At 48.7% G+C, this 17645-nt stretch overlaps 1 protein-coding gene across 1 annotated transcript in view; it reads left to right on the top strand.

The window, feature by feature from the left end:
* The window catches only part of Csmd2 (CUB and Sushi multiple domains 2), a 574744-nt gene that overhangs the window by 481813 nt on the left and 75286 nt on the right, over positions 1 to 17645 (top strand). The window contains exons 33-41 of the mRNA XM_029476560.1: positions 845 to 940; positions 2053 to 2256; positions 2920 to 3044; positions 3824 to 3920; positions 5679 to 5783; positions 8373 to 8491; positions 9038 to 9107; positions 11969 to 12085; positions 15343 to 15552. Of these exons, the coding sequence (XP_029332420.1) occupies positions 845 to 940; positions 2053 to 2256; positions 2920 to 3044; positions 3824 to 3920; positions 5679 to 5783; positions 8373 to 8491; positions 9038 to 9107; positions 11969 to 12085; positions 15343 to 15552 (1143 nt within the window). The remainder of the gene's footprint in view (positions 1 to 844; positions 941 to 2052; positions 2257 to 2919; positions 3045 to 3823; positions 3921 to 5678; positions 5784 to 8372; positions 8492 to 9037; positions 9108 to 11968; positions 12086 to 15342; positions 15553 to 17645) is intronic.

Raw genomic sequence — 17645 nt, 5'->3', positions numbered from 1 at the left:
CAGCCTCCACTGAGCTGTTCTGTTCAGCATCCTGGCAAGCATTTTCTTTGCTCGCAGGGATGCCCTAGTCTGAGTCATATGCCCCTATCACATCAAGGGGTGTCTGGGAAAGGCCAGAGCTGTCAGGTGATCTTATCTCCTTCCTTCCCATCAACCACGCCTGATTCTTATGTATTTACCTTTAATCCGTCAAGTTTTCCTTTCCCAAGTAAACTTGCAGGCAGTATGGTAACCGCCATCCCCTTCCGCCCCGTAAATCAACACACCCTTAGCAGCTTCCTCCTTTCTGGTCAGGTCATGTAATTCTCCAAAGCCCTTCATCTTGTTTTGTAAGTGAGGGTGCTGAGCCCTGCCATGCTGGCCTCACAGTGACCACAGATCAAAGGGAACGTGGATGTAAAACCATCTCAGCATATGGGAGGCGAGGACAGAATCTCACATAGCCAATGACCGAAGGCCGGCCGCAGGCATTCTGCATAACTGAGGCTGGAGGTTGGCCTTTAGCTTACGGTTCTCCTGCCTCTGCCTCCCAAGTGCTGGGATTAGAGGTGTGTGCACCACTCTGCCCAGCTCATGCAGTGCTGGGGGATCGAACCCAGAGTGTCCCTGGGATGCCCGGGACAGTCCCAGGCAAGCCAACTCTACCAACTGAGCCACATCACCGGCCCCCATCTGTGAGCTTCCCACTGTAAGGTGCAGGCTGTGTGTTGGGTTGCTGCAAGTCCTGGAATATGGAAGGAGGCGCCGTGTTAGCTATGGCTGCCCTCCCTCCCGGCCTTGATTCTGTCCTTGGTGTGTTACAGCCACACTCACTGTCTTCCTCTCTCTTCCTTCCTCTCGGCAGGAGAGTCGCTGCCCTTGGCCACCTCCAATCAAGTTCTCATCAAGTTTAGCGCCAAAGGTCAAGTATCAGCCCGGGGGTTCCACTTTGTCTACCAAGGTATGTAGGATGCGAATCTTGGAGGGTCAAAGTCATCTTTGTGTCCCAAGGAATAGAGGCCTTTCATCTGCCATCTGCACCTTTCTATGACGGTTGGGGGCAAGAGGGTGGGGGGCAATGTGTGCCATAGTTTTTTTTTTTTCAGTTGTATACATCTATTTACTCAAGCAACAGATTCTGAGCTAAATTCTATGTTGAATTGGGAAGTTAATTCCTTTCCTACACTTCCTGTCTCCCCTCCCCCAGCCCCACCCCGACACACAGTGTCCATTGCATGTCTGATGATCCCAGGGCATCAGACCAGTCCTCTTACTTCAAGGAACTTGGTTTTATCTGCAGTGTATAGAAAAGGGCTGGGACAGACAGGCTTTGATCGAGGAAGCAGACACCAGCCATTCCATTCCTTAGAACCACCAATTGCTGTGTATGGAATGAGGGTAATTCTAACGGCTCGCTGGTCTGTTCAAAAAAGTCCACAACCCGGCAGGCAATCAGTGTTGTGTTCATTCTGGGTCACTAAGACCCAGCAGCTGCTTGGGGCATCCTTGCTTTGACCTGCCAAAATCCAGTCTACCCTTACCCAGCAACAGCCACATTGTTAAGGCCACCAGTCTCTAAGCACAGCCCTCCCTGTGTGTTCTACACTGCCCGGGAGGCCACGTGTATCCCTGTGCAGGGCAATTCCGCTACAAGGGACGCCATGATTCCCACAAGCCACCATTCTGTCCAAATCATCTGAAGACTCTAGACAAGGGCTTGGGAGAAGCCAGTGAGCAGGGTGATGCCTCAGGGAGTGGAGGGGAAAGGATTGTTGCTTTTGGGGAGCACGGGGCCTTGGTAAGGAAGATATATCACTAGGAAAGCAGAGAACAACCCTGAGACTAAAGTCTGGTTCCTGGGGCTCTCCCTAGCCATGATTCCCAGAAACTGCGCCCAACATTGAGTCTAGCAGTGTGCCTCAAAATGGTCCCTGCCCTAGAAAGTGCCCATGCCAGCCTTAAAATGTGCCCTGAGATCCCAGAGCTCCTTCTAGCCTTGTCCTCCATGCACCCCGGGCCAGTCTCTACAGGGGTGGAGCCTGGCCCACCCCTAAGTGCCCCTCTTCCCAACAGCGGTACCCCGAACCAGCGCCACACAGTGCAGCTCTGTGCCAGAACCTCGCTATGGCAAGAGGCTTGGCAGTGACTTCTCCGTGGGGGCCATCATTCGCTTTGAATGCAACTCAGGCTATGCCCTGCAGGGGTCCCCAGAGATCGAGTGCCTCCCTGTACCTGGGGCACTGGCCCAGTGGAATGTCTCTGCACCAACCTGTGTGGGTAAGTGGATAACGTTAGCAAGACAGAGAGTGGAAGGAGAAAAGAATGGAGGAAAAGACTGGGGTAGATTTTTCTCCATGAGGGATGCAGCCAACCATCAGAGATATCCTCAAGGCACACAGCAGCCCTTCTCAGCACCCAGAGAGAAAGTCCTATTCAGACCATATAACTCCCTGGGCCTGCGGGGCAGTGTGAACACAGAATGGGGGAGAAGCTGGAGAGGGATAGCCGAGAAGAGATGAACAGCTACCATTGTTGGAGGTCAAGTCATCAAGAAGGCTGAGAGCAAGAGGTCCCAAAGGGAGAAAGCATCATGAAAAGGAGGCCCAGCAGGGCTAGGGACCCTACAAGTTGTGAGAGTGGTAGAGGGGTATTGAGGGCTAGAGGAGAAACCAGAACAAGATGAGTTAGAGCATCCTGGAGACCCTGAGAGAGTAGGCTGGGTGCAGAGGGCAAGGAAGAGGCTAGCACTTGAAGGTGACCCAGCAGAGCCCAGAAATCCCGAGAGAAGTGGAGTTAGAAGCCATAGGAGAAGCTAGCCCAGGAAGAGGCCCAGCAGAGACCCAAGACCCAAGGCCCTGCGGGAGGCACATGAAGAGGCTCTCAGGGAGCCACCACAAAGATGAGCCAAGGAGCCTCTGACCAGCCCATGTCTCTTCCCAGTGCCGTGTGGTGGCAACCTCACTGAGCGCAGGGGCACCATCCTGTCCCCTGGCTTCCCAGAGCCATATCTCAACAGCCTCAACTGCGTGTGGAAGATCATGGTCCCAGAAGGTGCTGGCATCCAGGTAGGAGCAAGGAGGGAGGCGCCTCAGTTAAGTGGCTGCTGTTGGACTGAGGTGGAGGGAGACTCAACAGCTCCATCCTTGTCCCTGGGTCATTGGGAGCACATTTGCAGATATAGAGATATGACTCCAAATCACAGCATCTCTGGGGGAGGGAGCATGGGAGATGGAAATTAGGTCCAGCCAGCCAAGAGGGCCCAGAGAAGAAAGTGGGCTTACACCTGCAGTGTGACTTTGGAAGGTTCTTAGGAGACATTCAAACGGTTTGAGGCGTATCTAAGATCATTAAGGAGAGAAACGCGGTATCACTGATAAAGGGGGGAGTGAGGCCAGGGGAGAGCATCTGGGCACACATCAGGCTATGTAACATATGCCCAGGGCAAGGGCAACACAAGGAGACATGGGAGAAGAGCCAGAGCCTACCAGGCCAGTGAAGCCATCAGGACCCCAGCTGGACACACCCAGTGGGAGAAGGAAACCCCAAGAATATTCCAAGTGGGAGAAGGCAGCTCAGATGGTAGAGTTCTTTCGTGACGTACACAAAGCACTGGGTTCAATCCCCAGGTGTGCTTGTGCACGCCCATCATCAGCACCCCCAGGAAAGCAGAGGCAGGGGGATTAATAGTTTAGTCATCCTCAGCTACATAGTGATTCAGGGTTAGCCTGAGCTATGTGAGACCCTGGCTCCTAAATAAATGAATTAAATAAATAACCCACGGGAAGAGACAGGAGAGAGGCACTTGAGCTGTGTGACCGACAACTCTGTCCTTCTGTCTGTCCAGATTCAAGTCATCAGTTTTGTCACAGAGCAGAACTGGGACTCTCTAGAAGTGTTTGACGGAGCAGATAACACCGTAACCATGCTGGGGAGTTTCTCGGGTAAGATGGGGACATCCAGGGCTTCCATATGGAGGGTTGTGGCAGACACCACCACTACCACCACCGTCATCATCACCACTACTATCACCATTACCACCATCATCACCATCATCATCACCATTACCACCATCATCACCATCATCATCACCATTACCACCATCATCACCATCATCATCACCATTACCACCATCATCACCATCATCATCACCATTACCACCATCATCACCATCATCATCACCATTACCACCATCATCACCATCATCATCACCATTACCACCATCATCACCATCATCATCACCATTACCACCATCATCACCATCATCATCACCATTACCACCATCATCACCACTGAATGGGGCTTGGTATTCCCCACTGCCATCCAACGGCAGGCATGTGCCAGAGTGTGGTGTATGGTTTTGCTCAATGGCCCGAGAAATTATCTGACTCTGCTAGGCCCAGAAATCCATGATGTTAAGATAGAAAAAAGATCCATGCATGTCCAGATAAACTGTCTGCCCCGCTGTGCTGACCACATAATTGTATGTGTTGATCTGCAACCATCAATTCTAACTAATCCCAGAGTAATTTTAATTTCTATTGTCCTGAAAAGAAACCAAGTGTGGACTGCATTCAGTCTCCATCCCCCGCTTGCCCCGCCCCCCAGACTCTGGCAACCACTGATCTTTCGATTCCCATGGACTTTCCGTAGTCCAAGAAGTTCATACAAATGAAATCTTACACCATGTGGCTTCTGTCAGGCTTCCACATGTTTTGCCCATTGTCCATTTGAATCAGCACTGTGCTGTGTGAGCAAGCTGTTTCTTCAGATACCTACCCACCCACCCTTCAATGGATGGCTGTGTCGCATTCAGTATGAAGCCGTTAGCTGTGACTAACGCTGGGATGGATATCCACATGCAAGGTCTTGTAGCGTAAAATATTTAAAAAGCAATCCACGATATTGCAGGCAGGCACTGGCAGGCTGGCTGGCCAGGCACTGGTGGACATAGCTGGCCTGTTCTCATCTCATGGAGACTCTCTGACTCAGAGCTCTGAAATCTCTCCACCCAGTTTCCATGGCAGGTTACTGTCACACAAGCCCCACACTTCCAATTCCCCATGACTGGCTAGGGTGCTCTGTCATCATACCTTTTTTCTCTGGAGCCTAGTCGAGCCGCTGGGTCTGGCGTCACATGCTTTGCCTATCCTCAGGAGCGTATATAAAGAAACAGAATCACCATTGCCTCATTTTTTAAAGGAACAACCCAATTTTCCCCCAAAGTGGATCCCCACCCCCACCCCGGCCCATCCAAAGCCTAGCATGTATCAGAGCACCGTGTGTGGTTTGTTCCAATGGCTTAGGAGGTCACCTGAATCTTCCCAGGCTCAGAGATTCTAGATGCTAGAATAGAAAAATGATTCATGCACACCCAGGCAAACCGCCTGCCTGCCCTGCTGAGTTGACCACACAGATGTACATGTTGGAATCATTTTGAAGATGACTAAGTAGAGACCAGACTCCCAGCCCTCTCAGTGAGGAGTATCCCTGCCTGCAGCATGGGTCTATGGCACTGCTTATCCACGGCCTCCCTTCCCTGGTCCATTGTCTACCTAGCATTTGTCATTTAGTAGGTTTGATCGGGGGACACTGGGGTATTCCTGGGTGCAGAATATCAACAGGCAGTAGAAACAGAGCAGCTAGGTAGGAATTGGTCCCCAGGAGGGTACCCCTCAATGACCCTTGCTTTTCTCTCCCAGGAACGACAGTACCGGCCCTCCTGAATAGCACCTCCAACCAACTCTATCTCCACTTCTACTCTGACATCAGTGTGTCTGCTGCTGGCTTCCACTTGGAATACAAGAGTGAGAATCTGGGGTCATGGCTGGTAGGAGGGGGTTCTGGGTGGGAACAGTGTCTGGATCCCTACCCTCAATGCGGGCTAGATTGGGTTGTACCCACTCTTTTCCACTGAAGCCTACCACTGGCCACAGGAAGAGGATTAGAGCAGGCCCGAAGCTCTCTAAAGCTTGTGTACTTAACAAAATGGGATAAATCTAGCACCCACTGACGTCTGAACCCTCTAGATACCCGAGAGCCTGAGTGGACAGTGCTCAGCATCAGCCTTGGCCCCAGTAGATAATCCTGGATATAAGGAAATGGAGGGGATGCTGTGGGGCTTTCTCTGCGACAACATGGACACATGGAAAGATCTGATAGGGTCAGAATGGGGCCAGCACCAGAAGTTAGGCAGACGACCACTTGGTCTCCTAGAAGAGTGAGCTTTCTCCAGGTGGTTGAGGAAGGGCCAGTTGGACCCAGGATGCTCCTCATTGTCACCTGAAGGCACCATAGAGCTCCTGTAGGTGAGGCCTGCAACATGTTGTAGACATGGCCAATCTTCCTTCATCCTTACCACCTCCCCAATAGGGGTTTTTAAGTCACTGCGCTGTGGGCTCCCCTACGAAATGGTCAGGGCATCCCAACAGTCAGCCACGAGGAAGAGCCTCATGTTCGGTTTCCCAGTTACTTTACCCCTCATCCTTGGGGCCTCTGTCTCACTGCTGAGGGGCTGGGACATAGCCACCAACAGACTTCATTTCTAAGTGTCACAGTCCCATCTCAGAGGCACATATGCAGTCTGGGAATGGGGAGAGGAGACAACAGTGTATTCTGGGGTGACTGCAGTGTGTTCCTTTTTTATTTGTGTTTGTGTTGGGGATTTGTGGTACTAGGGGTGAAACCCAGAACATCTCACATGCTAGGCAACCACTCTACCACTGGCGATGCCCTCTAGCTTTGCAAGTGCAAACATTTGCTAAAACACAACATATATCCTCAAATGGTCATAACAACTACATAGTATACACATGGCATATTCACATATAACAACTATGTAGGACACACAGAACGTATACCTATATAAACTACATAGGATACACATGACATATTTACATATAATAACTACATAGGATACACATAGCATATCCATATATAACAACTGCATAGGATATACACGGAATATTCACATATAACTTGTATACTTTATCATACGTCAGTTTTCTTCAGGAGGAAAAAATGTTATCAGAGTTTTATCTTTAAAGTGGACCAAGGACTCCGGAGACAGGCCAGTGGCAGGTTCTCTGGGCAGCCAAGTAATCCATTATCCTTTTTTCCTGGACATGTGGCTACCGATAGGCTGCCCAGAGAGCCTGCATCTCTCAAGGGAGCCACCAGGAAAGGGAAGGCCACCCTCTCTCAAACCTCCCAGGCTCAGCTCATATAGCTATGCAGGCTGCTGACCCCTTTCCAGCCCTATTTTGGTGCAACGCACACTTTGAAGGAGAGAAGACCTCTATCCAGCAAGCTCCATGCCCTTATGAGTCTCCTAGCTCTAACGGAGAAGTGAGATGGAGTCCACCAGCACACAGGGGTCTACATCATACATCTTACAGCTGGAATGTGCTTATGTGACCTCAGAATTTAACTGCTCTTGGACAGACCTGGAGTCACACTGATCTGGTCCTGAATCCCAATGTTGTGGCATAAGAGCACACTAGGGGCCACTGTCACCCTCTCTATGAGATGGCAGTTAAGGCCTGCAGCAATCGGGTGAAATGAGGGGACAGGCTCAGAAAGAGCAGCTCCTCCCAAGATGACCACGATGATGATATCACAGCCACCCCTAGGCAGGACGATCAGTACAACTGGACGGAAGGAACATGGGCTGGACTTTAAGTCAAGAAAATTGAACAGGGGAGAATTTGAGAGTCCACAGAGTGAATCATGGGAGGGGGTGTGGCCTGCTGTTGATGGTCCTTGAGTTATCCATGATAGTCATGAGGGTGTATTTCAGAATAGGTAAGGAGGGCCAGAGACTCAAGGAGAGATTGCAAGAGTCACTGTAAGTTTGGGTGACTTGAAAGCAGCTCCGAGCTGTGACTAGATCCTACAGTGCCTAAGGGCTAGTGCTGAGCATGGAGGGCCAACCATGGGGGGCTCCCCTTAGAGAAGGGGACTGCCCTGACCTTGAGTTAGGAACCAGGGGACAGTCTTGCTGGTGGGCCAACTTCTTTCAGGCCAACTCTCTTCCTGCTACAGACACTGTCTTCTAAGAGCAGAGGAAGGAGAGGGAAGTTGAGAGCAGGCGCAAGAGGGACATTGGAGGGGCTCAGACAGGCCTGGGGGTCTGCAGCCAGGATAGCCTGATGCTGAGCTCAGTGGGTGCATAGAACACCCACAGTTCCTGAAGTGGCACCCCTCTCCCAGCTTTGACCTGGTGAGCCTCCGTCCTACATGTTCCGACTTCCTCAGCATGCTAAGTAGAGAGGTTGGCAAGTGCCCAGGAAGGCACAAGCCTTGGACCCCAAGCAGCCAGCTGTACCCTCAGCCTCTGTCACCTCAACCTGCCAAGCTTATGCATCCTTCTCTCTCCCTGCTTCTGGCTTGTCTAGCCGTGGGCTTGAGCAGTTGTCCCGAACCAGCTGTACCCAGCAATGGGGTGAAGACAGGAGAGCGCTATTTGGTGAACGACGTGGTCTCTTTCCAGTGTGAGCCAGGATATGCCCTCCAGGTACCTACCTCTCCTCAACCAAAACCCAAGGGTAGGGAGCAGACATCTGTCCCCTGAGCTGATTGCCCAGTCCTGTAACAATACAGCTATATCTATCAAAGATGGGTGTGACCTCCATACACACTGGGGACAGCTCTCTACTCCTGGAACTGTTCTCGAAAAAAACAAACTTTGTGATGGTAAAGGCTTTGAATAATCCAGCCCGAAATGTGTTCCTGCAAAGTCTGATTTGATTGGACTTTAGGAAAATTTAATTTCCCTTTGAGGGCCCATGAGGGAATTTAGTAATTAGAGGAAACTCACAAGGAAACCTCTTGTAATGAGAATTCTTTAGTGATGGCTTCTAATAAGTGGTCTCTCCCCTCCAAATCTCTCTCCTTCTGTCTTACCTCGAATCCCAAGGTGATCCCATGTGTCTGTATGTCTGTATGTATCCCGTGTGTCTTACCCCCTGACGTGAGGCCTAGAGTGAGCCCCTTGCTCTGGGTTATGTGTATAATTATGCCCCTGGGAACCTCTCACCCACTTCTGTTCTGATTCCTCCAGGGCCATGCCCACATCTCCTGCATGCCCGGGACTGTGCGTCGATGGAACTACCCCCCTCCGCTCTGCATTGGTAAGAGAACCGACTTGGAAATCCACTAAGGTCCAAATCCCCAGGGATCAGAGCTCCCAGCTGTGTTGCTGTGTTCAAGTTCAAGTCCAAAGAAATTTTGATGCTCTGGATTTGTTCCAAGTCAGTAGTTTCTGAAAGACATTTTTGTAATTTCTAACTCTCATTCAAAGCTGTCCTGGCTTCTAGAAGGCTCTGCCCACCAACTTGAAAAAAAAAAGTCACAACAAGGTTGCTTTACTTTAGAATATTATTGGGGCCACTGTGGTTCCACAAAACCAGCCAGAGCCCAGAAGACATTTTTAGGCACATTGGGTTTATCTCATGACTTTGTCAAAGTAAGAACAGACTAACAAACCTGCTTGTAATGTTGTGGATTGCACATAAAATAAGGACCTGACTTGGCTTCACTGCTTAGCCCATGCTGGGAGATGTTGAGGACTTTAACAGATACATTGATGCTGCAGAGAATTGTGGTCAGGTCAAGAGAGTAAGAAACAAATAGTAGCTGGGTGTCTCCTAAGTGACAGGCTCCAAGCAACGTGCTTCCCATTGCATCCAGTGGGATGCATTCTCTCTCTCTCTCTCTCTCTCTCTCTCTCTCTCTCTCTCTCTCTCTCTCTCTCTCTGTGTGTGTGTGTGTGTGTGTGTGTGTGTGTGTGTATATACTTGGTATGTGTGTTGTATATACACTTGGTCTGTGTGTTGTATACACTTGATGTGTATTGTATATACTCTTAGTATATTGTATATATACTTGGTGTATGTGTGTGTTGTATATACATTTGGTGTGTGTATGTTGTGTACACTTGGTGTGTGTGTTATACACACTTGATGTGTATTGTATATACACTTGGTGTATGTGTGTGTTGTGTATACTTGGTGTGTGTTGTATATACACTTGGTTTATGTGTGTGTTGTATATACTTGGTGTGTGTTGTATATACACTTGGTGTATGTGTGTGTGTGTGTTGTACACACTTGATGTGTATTGTATATACTCTTAGTATATTGTATACTCTTACTGGTGTATGTGTGTGTTGTAGATACTTGGTGTGTGTTGTATATACACTTGGTGTGTGTATGTTGTGTACACTTGGTGTATGTGTTATACACACTTAATGTGTATTGTATATACACTTGGTGTATGTGTATGTGTGTTTTATATACTTGGTGTGTGTTGAATATACTCTTGGTGTGTGTGTTGTATATACTTAGTGTGTGTTGTATATACGCTTGGTGTGTGTGTGTGTGTGTTGTACACACTTGATGTGTATTATGTATATACTTGATGTGTATGTGTTGTGTATACACTTGGTGAATGTGTGTTTATGTGTGTGTGTTGTATATACACGTGGTGTGGGTGTGTGTGCCTGTGCATGTCTTCCTCAACCACTGTCCAGATTTTCTTTTTTTTGAGACAGGGTCTCTCCCTAAACCTGGAGCTCACCAGTTGAGCTAGGTTTGCTGGAGTCCTTCTCTCCCCACCCCCACCTCAGCACTCAGATTACAGGTACAGCACTGCACTTGGCCTTTACATGGATGCTGGACATCCAGACTCAGGACCTAACACTTACACTGCAAGTACCTTACCAGATAAGTCATCTTCCCAGCCCAGAAATCTTCCTTCGAAGGTTAAAGAGAAATGAGAAGTGGAAAGGGAAGGTTTTTCAATGCGAGGCTGATAGTGAAGCATACCCCACGTGTCCCCAGGAAAGTAGTGGGTCGTCAAGGGAATGTCACACTGGCATGACAGAATTTCACTTCTGCACTTTCACTTGCATGTAGAGTGGGTCACATCTGTGGTTTGAAGCCGTAGGCACTCACCCAGTGTACTCCAAAGGCTTGGCCCAGGAAACCATAGGAGCATGAGTTGCCACTCATGGCGTCTGCTGCATACATCAGCTCTCCTACACCAAGTGAAACGCATTCTTCCCCGAGTCCCCTCCCAGCAACTCCCTGAAATGGCTTCTGTTCTTAGTGCCTTTTTGCTGCTTTGGAGTCTGGGCTTGGAAGGGTCAGGGTGGCGTAGAACTCACCCATGGCCCCACAGGACGTGCAGCGGGCACTGTGACATAGTGGTGGGACTTTTCTTAGCTTCCTAGTCACCTTCTGCTCAGAAAGTGCTGGTCTGGACCCTTGGCATTTCCTTCCCTGAGCACCCCCATGGGCCTCCATGGCTGATTAGCCCCTTTCTTCTTCACATAATCTTTCCTCATAGAATGTAAAATACAAAATGGTTTTCAACTGAGCAGCTGCGGAGGTGTCCCTCACAACTTGAAATCAGATGTCTCCAGACCCTCTGTCATAGCTAAATGTCATGGTGAGCCTTGACAGCCAGACACCCTACCCCATAGAAGATAGATCTGGTGCAGTTGCAAGCACACAAAGAGGACACAATGTGTGCTGGTCCCTTCTCTTCCCTTCCATCCTTTGTCTGCAGTTGTGAAAACTAGATTCAGAGAAAGAGAGAGAGAGAGAGAGAAAGAGAGAGAGAGAGAGAGAGAGAGAGAGAGAGAGAGAGAGAGAGAGAGAGAGAGAGAGAGAGAGAGAGAGAGAGCTGGGCTATCATGTAAGGACTGGAGGACTTCTCTTGGAACAGAGTTTTGTCACTCCCTGCATATCCTTTTTGAGGTCTCTGACTTATGAAGGGCATGGTCAATGCTGGCTCTCCTGGCATCCTAGCCTTTGCTTTAGTCCTAACTTTACATTCTGGGTTTTACCCGTGGGTACAGATGTTCGGGGAGACCTTTTTGGGTTCTCATTTAGGTTTATGACTCAGGACCTGTTTTAAAATGTAGCTCTGGACCCTTGCCTAGCCCTTCACTCTCCTTGATGACCTAACCTGACTCTCATTGTCACAGCGCAATGTGGGGGAGCAGTGGAAGAGATGGAAGGGGTGATCCTGAGCCCCGGTTTCCCAGGCAACTACCCCAGTAATATGGACTGTTCCTGGAAGATCTCGCTGCCCGTGGGCTTTGGTGAGTCTGCAGCCTCCAGGGAGACAGGAGCTCTGAGCCCAGGCCTAGATTAAACAAGCTGACTGCCCCACACCAGCGTAAGCTCAGCACCCACCACTGTCCTTCTTAGGCTTCATCCGTTGCTGTCTGGTGCAGTCTTGGGAATGGCAGAGATTGGAGTGTACGGGGAGAAAGGTTAAGGGTTTGAGCCCTGAACTAAACGCAGGGGTATAGAATCAGAAACTCAACGAGAGACGTAGCTGAGGGAAGAGTGGGCTGGGGAGTTTGCCTTTGAGAGGCACAAGGTTCCATCTCCAGGACCATTTTTTAAAAAGAGAGAAAAGAAAAAGAAAGAAATTACCTGGAATAAAAAGAAGAGGAAATCCATTTTGCTGAGTCTAGACCTCAGGTTGTGCTTTTAAGTCCCCTGTCCCATTCATCATCCTAATTAAATTGAGTCAAGGTCAATATGAAATTGAGTTGGCATCCTTCATAGACACATTCTAGCTGGCCCGGAGATTGAGAGAGGAAGCTGGACTATTCCAGGCATGGGGGTTGTTGGCTGCGAAGGACCTTAGTCTAGGTGCAAATTGTAATTGCTAAATTCATATGGCAACATAATTTAACCCTGGTTGCCGGCACCAAACAGTTAAGGCTCTGTGCCCACAAGGAACTGAGGGGTTGATCATAGGGGTCCCTTTGCCCAAATTCTGCACTATGCCTAGGAAAAGAACTGTCCTGGGGACTTATCCGTTTATATTTGCATAATTAACTCTACAAGGTAATAGGTTTCACTGTGACATGTAAAAAGTGTTGTAACCACCATGCCCCATTGGGTGTTCCCCACCCCCATCTCCTTTTTCCATGAAACACAGGCTTGGAACCTCTCAGTCCACTAGCCTCAGCCTGGAGACTGCTCTTTTCTTTTTTTTTTTTCTTAATTTATTTGTTTATTCACTTTACATCCTGATTACCTCCATTCCTCCCATTAGCCCATCCTCCTCTCCTCTGAGAAGGGAGGCACTTCCCGTGGGTACCAGCCCACCCTGGCACATTAAGTTGCAGCAGGATTAGTTACATCCTCTCCCACAGAGGCCAGACAAGTCAGCCCAACTCGGGGAAAGGGATTCAAAGGGTGGCAACAGAGTCAGAGTCAGCCCCTACTCCACTTGTTAGGGGACCCATATGGAGACCATATGCATATGTGTAGGGGGCCCAGGTCTAGCCCATGCATGCTCTTTGGTTGGTGGTTCAGTCTCTATGAGCTCCCATGGGTCCTGATTAGTTGGTTCTGTAGGTCTTCTTGTAGTGTCCTTGACTCCCCCTCTCTGGCACCCTCAGTTCTATCCCCCACTCTTCCATAAGAGTCCCAGAGCTCCCCCTAATGTTTGGCCACTGGTCTCTGCATCCGTATGAATCAGCGACTGGGTGAAGCCTCTTAGAGGACAGCCATGCTAGACTCCTGTCTGCAAGCATCACTGAGTATCACTAATAGTGTCAGGGGTGGGCTCTCAGACAGTGGGGTGACCCTCAAAGGCTAGAGTCTAGTGTCTAGAGCCATCTCTTGAAGGAAACTGGGAAAAGTGAAGACAACTTTGGCAATCTTCATAGCGTCGAGATTTGAGACACTGGGCAAGGTGGACCAGAGTTCCTATTGCTGTGTCTTCAAGCTTGGGACTGAAGTTTAAGTGGGTGGCTGTCCTCTCTGAGTCTTTGTGCTCAGCCACCAAAGCACTTGGTCCCTTGCTCCTTCATCTGTCTTCCAGCTCTGGACAATGAGCCTGCTGCAGGTCCAGTGGTATACCAGGATCTCTTGCTTTCAAGTGGGCTCCTGCACCCTGTTTCTCCTCTAGAACACAAGATGTTATTGCTTAAAGAGCCTCTGCAGTAACGTGCCTCTGCCATTAGGTGGTGAACACAACCCTGGGTTTTTTCACACACACACACACACCTAATAGAACCCAAAGTTGGGCACACAGGCTGCAGAGTTCTCCAGCATGGGAGGCTGCACAGACAAAGACTGGAGAGCACAGCTCTACAGATAATGGTTCAGGATGGTTCAGAGAAAGATGCTCTGTGGTGTGGAAGGAATCTGTGTTCATAGGAGGAGAGTGAGCTGGGGAAGCAGGCGGTGTATAGAATGGAATCCTGTAACACAGAGTTAAGGTGAATGGACAGGACAGGAGATGAAAGCTCTTCAGCACCCATCTGGCCATTGCTCTGAACATAACAAGACACACAAACCATTGTATTAAGGGGCCAGCCTATCAATCCAGAGAATGCAGAGGAACACATTGCAAAAATCAAACTCTGTGACCTCACCATGAAGAGGTCTTTAGGTAACAGCTTGGTGCTCATAAACACCAGGACCGTCCCACCTCGCTCATCCTGGGCCATGCCTAGCCTGACACGAGCCCATGGCACATGCTCACTCGGTATTACTAGCAAACGAGTATGTATTCTGCCAGGCTCTTAAATATAGAAATCACAATTGACATCTACATTTTTTTTCTATATCCAGTGTCTACTTTTTCCAACCTGTTTTTCTCAGTTAACAATGCAGTGAACATGTGGGCATTTCTTACACAAATAGGCAAATCGGTTTCTCTGGAGAACATTTTCCCATAGTGATCCAATTTTGAAAACCCTTGTCTGTAAACAAATACCAGCGATTCTGTTCCAACCTCAGTTCTCTCCGTGGCTTATGTAAATATGTACCCCAGGGGCTTAATTAAATCCATGTAACCTGACAGGTGGCTAAGAGATCTTGATTAACCCACCAAGGTCCCAAGTCTAAACTTCAATTGACTTCAGTGGATCAGGTGAGACGATTTATGCTTCCTCACCATGTCCTTCAGAGTCACCTCAAGATTCTAGAATACACCCGCAAGAAAGGCCACGTGTGTCCTTTGAGTCAAAGTGGGTTGTGATTTCTTAACTAAACGTTTATTTTAGAGAAACTATCTTTATATTGATATTAGACATGGTTCAAATGGAATCATGAAGTCAGCTTTCCATGAAATCAAATAGATTGCAGGTGGAACTCGGAAAAAAAAGTAGTGCCTTTATTTCTAATTGCAAAGCCTATTGACTTTCTGATCCGCCCTGATGGCCAGACTATTTGGGCAAAGCTCAGAATGTGCTCTGGGAGAGCTGCCTGGTTGGGGCTTTGGTGGTTGTGGGGATTCTGGACCCTGGAAGAGTCACCGTGGGAGGACAGCCTTCCGGGAGGGGGACTGTGCGGCTTTGAGCACTGTCTGCCTCTGTCCTCCTCCCAGGTGCTCACATCCAGTTTTTGAACTTCTCCACGGAGCCCAACCACGACTTCTTAGAAATCCGGAGTGGCCCCTCCGAGACCAGCCGCATGATGGGAAGGTTCAGCGGGAGTGAGCTGCCTGGATCCCTGCTCTCCACGTCCCATGATAGTATCGTGTACTTCCACAGCGACCATTCCCAGAACCGGCCAGGATTCAAGCTGGAGTACCAGGGTAAGAACAAGAGTGCCACAGTAGCTCACTGCCAACCCTGTGTCTGACCCACAGCCACCCACCTCCCTCATCTTATGCATACAAAGGAGATGCCAGATGGACTGAGAGGCAACAGGTCTCTGTGGAGGCTTCTGATTGACAGTTCCCTTTCCGCATCCCACCTCACAGCTACCGAACCCAGTTTGACAGACAGCTAAGGTATGCCCAGTTTGTGCCAGAGCCACAGGCCTCACAGAGTCCACTGAGGCTCCACAGTGTCTAGGGCTGTGAGTCAAGAGCTTCCTAGACAAGTAACCCCTCAGTTTTCTCCCAGGAATCCCCAACACCCACTGCCCGCCATCTCTCTTGACTTTGAGAGGCTCCCAGCAAAGCTCCTGTCTTAGTTAGGAGTTTACTGCTGTGAACAGACACCATGACCAAGGCAACTCTTATAAGGACAACATTTAATTGGTGCTGGCTTACAGGTTCAGAGGCTCAGTCCATTATCATCAAGGCAGGAACATGGCAGCATCCAGGCAGGCATGGTACAGGAGGAGCTGAGAGTTCTACATCTTCATCTGAAGGCTGCTAGCAGAATACTGACTTCTAGGCAGCTAGTGTGAGGATCTTAAGCCCAAGCCCACAGTGACACACCTACTCTAACAAGGCCACACCTCCAAATAGTGCCACTCCCTAAGCCAACCATATACAAACCATCACAGCTCCCAGTGAGAGAATAGAGAATTCCAAGTGTTAACAGCACTCACCTCAAATGGCATTTCCTTGTTTCCTCAGGCGACTCACTTGTATGCTGGCATAGGATCTGTCTCCTCACATGAAACCCAGTGCTCCTTAAGTGCATTCCCAGAAAAAATCCCCTTCATAGCAACTCAGGCTTTTCTGTGTGAGGGGCCAGTCAGTCATCAGCACTGGCTGCACGGTTGTACGGGGCAGCCCCACACAAGTGGAACTTCTGCCCTGAATGTTCTCCTAGTGCCACTGAGAGAAGTACTTGCTCTGGTCCCAACTCAGCTCCTTTCACTCACTTCCTCCCACATGCATATATTATATACATGCATATATACAAACATACATGCACATACATACATACATACATACGTGCATATATACATGCATACATGCATTCATACATACTTGCATATATACATGCATTCATTTGTGCATGCATATGTGTATACATGAATGCATACATACATATGTTATAACATGTATTATCTATATGTTATCTATAACATATAAGATTTATAGCTATATATTATATATTATGCTAATATATGATACCCATATATATTTATATATTGCTAATACTGGTACACATTTCTTTTTAAAACCCTGCAGCTGTACAGCTGTTTCAGTGAGCAGGAGACACCAGCCAGCTCTTCTGGTAACAGATGTTGGCAGCTGGCAGCTCAGAGACAACAGAAACCCATTCCTCCCTCTTCTGGAGGCTGAAAAGTCTAAGATCAAGGTGCTGGCAATCCCATGTCTGGGAGAGCATGCTCTCTGGTTCATGGTGGCACCCTCTTTCTGTGTCCTTACTGGTAGATGGATTTAAAGACCTCTGTAAGGCTTCTTTTATAGAGACCCAGCCCAGCTCTCCAGGGGAGACCTCCAGAGGCCCAGCTTCCAAATATCCTCCCATTAGGGGATGAGGCTTCAGGGTGAGGCATTGGCTGGGTGGACACACACAGGCTATGTCACATGTCATGGAAGTCAAATTACTCTCCTAATTCCGCCCCTTCCCCTACACAGAGGAAGGAGCCGTCTTCTGTCCAGCCAGCAGTGTATCCACTGTAACAGCCAACAGTGCTGCCTTGCAATTCCCCATATCCAATGTTAATTTGTAGTTATACAGATAAAATTCATTAGCACATTCAGCTTGTTAAAGAGCAAAAACAAGAAAAAAAATAGCCACAGGATGGGATTATTTCCCAAAGACAACCCCTAAATTTTATTCTTTTCTTCATTTAGTGAGTGTGTGTGTGTGTGTGTGTGTGTGTGTGTGTGCATCTGGGAAGAAAATGTAAATAATGTAAATAAAAAGTATTTGCCCACATATATTTTTAGTAAAGAAAGAGTACCATGCAATGTGA

This window comes from Mus caroli, unplaced genomic scaffold, assembly GCF_978045245.1.
Source record: "Mus caroli unplaced genomic scaffold, Mus_caroli_1 scaffold_6, whole genome shotgun sequence".
NCBI classification, from domain to species: Eukaryota; Metazoa; Chordata; class Mammalia; order Rodentia; family Muridae; genus Mus; species Mus caroli.
Note: the sequence above shows the minus strand (reverse complement) of the source record. Positions and strands in the feature narration are given on the sequence as shown.